General features: G+C 44.3%; 1 protein-coding gene and 1 gene segment (V, D, J or C); both read right to left on the bottom strand.

The window, feature by feature from the left end:
• Positions 1-380: 380 nt before the first annotated feature.
• LOC129164290 (T cell receptor alpha variable 26-2) lies at positions 381-2,906 on the bottom strand. Its single transcript, XM_054743831.2, has 2 exons — positions 2,406-2,906; positions 381-2,312 (listed from the first exon to the last, which is right to left on the bottom strand). The coding sequence occupies exons 1-2, from the start codon at positions 2,449-2,451 to the stop codon at positions 1,885-1,887; spliced, it is 474 nt and encodes a 157-aa protein (XP_054599806.2). The 5' UTR covers positions 2,452-2,906; the 3' UTR covers positions 381-1,884.
• A 2,471-nt stretch (positions 2,907-5,377) lies between these two features.
• LOC107383637 (T cell receptor alpha variable 18-like) lies at positions 5,378-7,023 on the bottom strand. The segment is given in 2 exon segments: positions 5,378-6,667; positions 6,938-7,023. Coding segments are annotated over 2 exon segments (375 nt in total).

The following is a 7,023-nucleotide window of genomic DNA, read 5'->3' as shown; positions in this document are numbered from 1 at the left end:
ATAGCAGAAGCTCCAACACTCCACCTGTGAGAATAAAACTGCAAGGCTCAGAGACCAGGAAGGATGAGATGGGAATATATATATATATATATATATATATATATATATATATATATATATATATATATATATATATGTATAACATACCAAAGGGGTCAATTTTCACCTTTATATTGACCAACATAATAACCTTTCATCAAGGTGCTGGTGACGTTTCACCTTGTGAAACGTCACCAGCTGCCCAGGGCTTAGACCATAAGTTAGTTTCAGTTTTTTTCTGCGCCGGGCAAAAACATCAGATTTTCTTTAAATTCCATCTGTGAGAATCCAAAAACCTTTGTCATCTGAGGTTTTAATACTTCTTTACACATGCCATTCAAAGGATTTTTGCCTCTGGCCAATATCTTTAAAACATGAAAAAATAAAGAATCAAAAATCTGTTAAATTTGTTTGACTTTTTTATTTTTCAGGATGATAAACTGCTTGAGATGTGGCCCCTCGTTTTAAACCTGTTAATAATAGTTCTCACATATGAAAGCTTCGGTTTGAGGGAATAACCATAGAAATATAAACATCCATAAAGTGGGAGATGACCTGTCCAACAGGGTTTAGATGTGAAGAAAAACAGGAGTGTGCCTGAAGCAGGGCCTTGGGACACACCACCAAGCAGATCCGATGTAGCTGAGATTCATTCATTCACACAGACATGTTATGTCAATGTCTTTTATTTATATAGTGCTGTTGAGTATATTGTGTGTAACAAAGGCATGCCTCGTGACTTGAGTGGTGACATCACATGAACTATGCGTGTCTGCGTGCACCGGAATGCTATTTAAGTTGAGAAATAAACGGTCTGCGTGTTCTCTGCCTCAGACCAAAAGGAGAAAGATGGCGATCTGTGTTTTTTTTCCCTCCGGTGATTATTAGTGGCTACACGGTGCACCTAACCACTTTGGTAGCAGGTATCACGCTGAAAGATGTCTAACGTAACAAGCTCATTTACGGCAGCAAATAGCTGTAGCCAAAGTGCTTAATTTGAGCAGAAAACATTAAAAACAAACAAAATCCTGAAAACTACAAACAGAATAGAATAATAGCACGATTAAAAAACAAAAACAAATACAATAATAACTTAACTATCCCTAAAAGCAGTGGAATAAAAACATGCCTTAAGCCTAGACTTAGACAGGTCAGCTGATGGAGCTGCGACTGCAAAAGCCTGTCTCCTCCAGCCCTTCATCTGGTGCTGGGAACAGACAAGGTCATCTGAGCAGGGGACCTGAGCTATCGGGAAGGTCAACAGGGAACACACAAATCAGACGAGTAGGGATGCGCCTTCCCATGTTATGAAGGAAAGGTACAAAACCAGTTCTAAAGATCTGGACCTGCTTCATTATTGTACAAGTCCAGCCACATGGTGAAGAGACCAGGACACTTAAATGATAAATGATCCACACTTGTATCGCGCCTTTCAGAGTCGGAGGACTCCAAAGCGCTTTACCCTACAGAGTATCATTCATCCATTCACACACAGGTGGTGATGAGCTACAGTGTAGCCACAGCTGTCCTGGAGTGCACCAACAGAGGCTGTAAGGACACAGACCAGGACACGTAAGGACATTGGTTGATAGCCATGAATCAAAACAAAACCAGACATCTTTATCTAACAGAAACATGTGGCACAGGACATGACAGGTCTGCAGTGAGACGGACTGGACGGAGCAGCATAGAAGGACACCAGCAGTTCTCCAATACGATATATTTCCAGATAACCCTGAAGGTCAGTGTCTGGGGACCCGGTTCTGATCGTGTTACGTTTGATTCTCTCCACCCAGAACCAGACAGCTCTGCTGATCTCCAAGACCCACCAGGTGAGCCTCTGGATCAGAACTGGTCTGAACCTGTTCCAGGCTTGATTTTCCACATGGTGGCACTGTAGTCCCAAAAATGAGGTGTGGGGTTTCCACAGAGCAGGACGAGGTTTTTGTATGAAGATGCAGGATTTCCTGTCACAGTGGGCCTCACTGCGCAGTAGTACACAGCAGAGTTAGTCACAGCAGCAGAGGAGATCAGCAGATGGAGGACCTTAGTCTGCTTCACCTCGACCTCCAGTCCTGGCACTGCTCTGTCCAGCACAGATCCTGAAGATGAGTGTAAGATGAGGAACTGTGGGGGTCCTCCTGGATGTTGTCGGTACCAAAGGAAGAAGTCTGTTGATGAAAGCTCTAGGAACTGGTAGGACACAGAAACTAGTCTTCCTGCTTCACCAAACTCCTGGTTGTTGAGAGGAACGGGTTCTGCACTGCTCACATCTGGAGGACACAGGAATCACAGAGTTTAGGATCAAATAAAAATAATTCACCAAAAATGGATGTTCAACTTAGACGAATCTAGTTGTGACCTACCAGTAGGTGTGAGCAGGGTTAGCAGAACCAGAACCAGAACCATCATGGAACAACAAAACACTCAAATGCTTTAAAGTCTGTGGTCTAATGGAGAAAGATCTATGCACAGGAAGTCCCTCCATCCTCCTGTGATGTCACCATCTCTCAGCCAATAGAGTTAATGCAGGAGCAGATGTCAGGTGACTTTAATCTGATGTCAGAATCAGCTGCAGGTTGGTTGTGTCATCAGCAGCTGAAAGACCCGTCTCACTCACGTCTTTACGAGATTGGTTGTCCTTCGCTATAGAAATTATATTTTCTTCTTCTTCTTCTCCTTCTTCTTCTTCTTCTTCTTCTCCTCCTCCTTCTTCTTCTCCTCCTTCTTCTTCTTCTCCTCCTTCTTCTCCTCCTTCTCCTCCTTCTCCTCCTCCTCCTCCTTCTTCTTCTCCTCCTCCTTCTTCTTCTTCTCCTCCTCCTTCTTCTTCTTCTCCTCCTTCTCCTTCTTCTTCTTCTCCTCCTTCTTCTTCTTCTTCAGCTATAACCACGGTGACTCGTCTGATAAGAAGCTGTGGTCTGAATCCCACTTCCCTCCTCTTTGAAGAGGAGTCAGGTATCTGTGTTCGGATTTTTGTACAGCCTGTTCTACACTTTGTATCACCGTGTTTAGAGCTGTGTCTGCTAGGGTCACACTTTTGATTGTCAGGATTGTTGATGAAGACATTGTTTGGGAACCAAATCCTTCATCAGGAATAAATTCAGATGTAGAACCTCTGGCTCCTTTCCAGAGTAGTAAGTGAGGAGCCTGAAGGTCAGATGGTTGTCTGAACCAGTGAAGGGAAACATAATCTCGTAAAGACAAGTGAGTGAGACGGGTTGTCCTTCAGTTCCTGTTCCTTGACCTCCAGCAGCAGAGATGGTGTCTCCAGCTATATGTCACGCTGCGAGCCAGGAGGAGGTTAGGGCCCAAGATGCAGAAACCCAGAGCGACACAAAGGCAGGAGCGAAGTAAAACGTAAAATCCTTTATTTAGGAATAACTGTCCAAAAACCAAAAATCCAAGAAGTGGCAGGAAGCCCAGATCCAAATGTCCAAAAATCCTAAAGAGCAATATCCAAGAGACCTAGAGAAAAAAAAAACAAATAGAGACCAAGAAACCAAGAGGGGGGAACGAGACAACGCTGACACAAACAATGAACCAATAACACACTGGACAGGGTTATATACACAGGGGCTGGGTGATTAGGGAATTGTGCACAGGTGAGACTAATAAACAGAGAGGAGGAGCACAACAAAGCAGGGGAAGAAACCAGACCTAAAATGGGGAAGGGAGCAAAATGAACTAAAGGGAGATCGTAAGGGAAACCTAGAGAGAACCTGGAGGGGGCTGGGGAACACAAGGAGGCACATGAGGGGGGACGCAGACAAGGAGACACATGAGGAACACAAGGAGACACATAAGGGGAAGCTAGAGAGGGATGGAGAACACAAGGAGACACATGAGGGAGACGCAGAACATGACAGCCCACCAGAGATGAAGAGGTAGTGCTGTCGGGACCAGGTGGAGGTGTGGAGGTTCGGCCAATCAGAGGTGTGGAGATGCGTAGGGTAGGTGGTTGCGGATAGTAGCTGAAGGTATTGTGAAGCTCCTTGGCAAAGACCCCAAAAGATACCTCCTCTATGGAGTAAAGGTCGAACTAGCAGGCGGCCCATCGCAGAGCTTTACCCCCCAAACAGAGCACCATAAATGATACCTTGTTGAATTCGGAGGAATTCAGGTCTAAGCAGCCAGCACTGTCCTGAATAAAAGTTCAACAGGTCTCTGGGTCACCATTGTACCTGTACATCTGCCGTAGTGTCGGAGTTCCTGGAGATTCTGCTGGGTCCAGTGTAGGTCGGTTCATTCTGTCACGCTGCGAGCCAGGAGGAGGTTAGGACCCAAGATGCAGAAACCCAGAGCGACACAAAGGCAGGAGCGAAGTAAAACGTAAAATCCTTTATTTAGGAATAACTGTCCAAAAACCAAAAATCCAAGAAGTGGCAGGAAGCCCAGATCCAAATGTCCAAAAATCATAAAAAGCAATATCCAAGAGACCTAGAGAAAAAAACCAAATACCTAGAGACCAAGAAAGGGGAACGAGACAACGCTGACACAAACAACAATGAACCAACAACATATTGAGACGCAGACAGGGTTATATACACAAGGGCTGGGTGATTAGGGAATTGTGCACAGGTGAGACTAATAAACGGAGAGGAGGAGCACAATGGAGCAGGGGAAGAAACCAGACATAAAAATGGGGAAGGGAGCAAAATTAACTAAAGGGAGAACGTAAGGGAAACCTAGAGAGAACCTGGAGGGGGCTGGGGAACCACAGGGACACAGAAACCTAAGGGGAACACCTAAGGGAAAGAACCTGGAGTGGGCTGGCGAACACAAGGAGACACATGAGGGAGATGCAGGACATGACACTATTAGTCCTGGAAAAAAGAAGAAAGAAAATGAAGCCATCAGACCAACTTTGTCCATGAGGCTGAGAAAAGAAGACAGTGGACAGTGTCTCCTGTCCAGGGTTCCTCTGTTCTAAAATTCACCTAGAACGTGAGACAGAAGCAAAAAGAGGGAAAGCAGCATGTCTGGAGTTGTTCCAGCCAGACGCACAGCAGACAAACAATGTTCTTCCTCTACAATAGGAGGAACACATGATGTCATAGAGCTGAACTTTAGTGGGTGGGGCCAATCAACTCCTGACATGATTTCAGTTAATCAGAGTCTGAGATGGTCCAGCTCATTAATAAAAAACTACAGCTATTATTGTTCTACTCTGTGCTTCAATTTCTGATATTTTTAATAAAATGAATGGACACTCAGGGCTGCATGCTGGCGCGGTGGTTAGCGTGTTGCCTTGCAGCAAGAAGGTACTGGTTTCATTCTGGGGTCTCTCTGCAAGGAGTTAGCATGTTCTCCTCATGCCCGTGTGGAGTTGGCATGTTCTCCTCATGCCCGTGTGGAGTTGGCATGTGGAAAACTCAAACAATATTTAGAAAAACAAATGATGCACGGTTACATTAATAGCAGCATACCTAGCAGCTGTTTATTAAATACATTTTAAATCCTATACAAACATACAGTACTTCATTAAGTCAGAGTGAATGTCTCTCTAATGACAGGACCATCTGATTTATCATCAGTTGACTGTGGAGGGACTTGCGTACGAGTGGCTACTCCATGTTTCATAAGTCAGGATTTTGGCCGCTCAGACAAACATCCTGAATTTCATTCTTTCCTGAATTTAAGATGGTTTCTACCAACGTTTGAGGAATGAAGGCCCAGGTCTCGGGTGAAACGTGACTTTTGGATACCTGTAAGGAAACTAATTCCCATTGGGTTTCCATAATACACTTGAGTGTGCAGTGCTGCCAATTCTTATGCACTGAGGGTGAGTAACACATATCTGAGCATCATTTCGCTGTAGAAAGTTCCCACCATCCAGGTTTTAATAGAGTCCAAGCAGGTGTGGAACAGCTGCATCTTAGACATCTCATGGGGCTTAAAGGAGATGTACAGTTGGATGTCATCTGCATAAAGATGGTAGGATTTGTAGGAGCTCAGGATGTGCTGAAGAGGAAGCAGATAGAGGAAGAGCAGGGGCCCCAGTACAGAGCCTTGTGGGAAACCATGGGTGAGGCAGCAGTCTGGACTTTCTGCAAACAGCTGAGGGCAGATTTACACCAATGAGATTTGAGTTAGTATAGTCCAGTCTGAGGTGATGAACACATTAATAACATATTCCTTGTCCAAACTCTTAAGGATGGGCTTTAATCGTGTTAGGTGACGAAGCTGGGCGTAACAAGATCTTTCATTAACATGCATGGACATTGACAAATCAGCATCTACTTTAACCCCTAGTGGATGTTGGGGAGTATTGTGTTGTCTTTGCTCTGCAGGTTTTTCTACACACTTTTACTGTTTCCTGTCACTGTGGGCCTCACAGCACAGTAGTACACAGCAGAGTCGGTCACATGAAGCCTCTGGATCTTCAGAGGAACTGAATTTCCTGTAATTGCAGCTTCAAATCTGCCTTTGCTGAACTCTGGAGCATTGTTACTTGTCCCAATTGTGTCTCGGTACAAAGCGTACTTTGGAATCTGATTTTCTTCTTGTTTGTACCAAAACAAATGAACGTTGAAATAATCACTTTTATCAAAAGTACATGGAAGTGTAGTGGAGGTTCCTTCAGCAGCAACACCTCCTTCATCCTGGACCACTTTATCTCCTTTACACTCTGAGGAAGAACAGAAGATGCAGAGGAAGAGATGAATCAATACAGATGATTGATGAAAGGAGAACCATCAGCAGCTTTAAAGACTTCTATTCCATGTTACATAGATGCCATTCCCACTGATCATTGTCACTTTGAACCAAATCAGGTGTTTTTACAAGCTAACAAATCTGCTGTGGTTTTCTGTAGAATGAACATTAAAAGCTCTTTATGTGGAGCTCAGTCATGTGTTCAAGTGTTTGAAGTGGAAACATGTTGAGCTTTCTATCTTACCAGAGAAAAGAGCAGCAAGAAGAATCCACAGCCAATGTTCCATCTGTACAACAAGGTTTCAGTCAACAGGAGAAACTAGCTGCTGT

Source organism: Nothobranchius furzeri, chromosome 11 (assembly GCF_043380555.1).
Source record: "Nothobranchius furzeri strain GRZ-AD chromosome 11, NfurGRZ-RIMD1, whole genome shotgun sequence".
Taxonomy (NCBI): Eukaryota; Metazoa; Chordata; class Actinopteri; order Cyprinodontiformes; family Nothobranchiidae; genus Nothobranchius; species Nothobranchius furzeri.
Note: the sequence above shows the minus strand (reverse complement) of the source record. Positions and strands in the feature narration are given on the sequence as shown.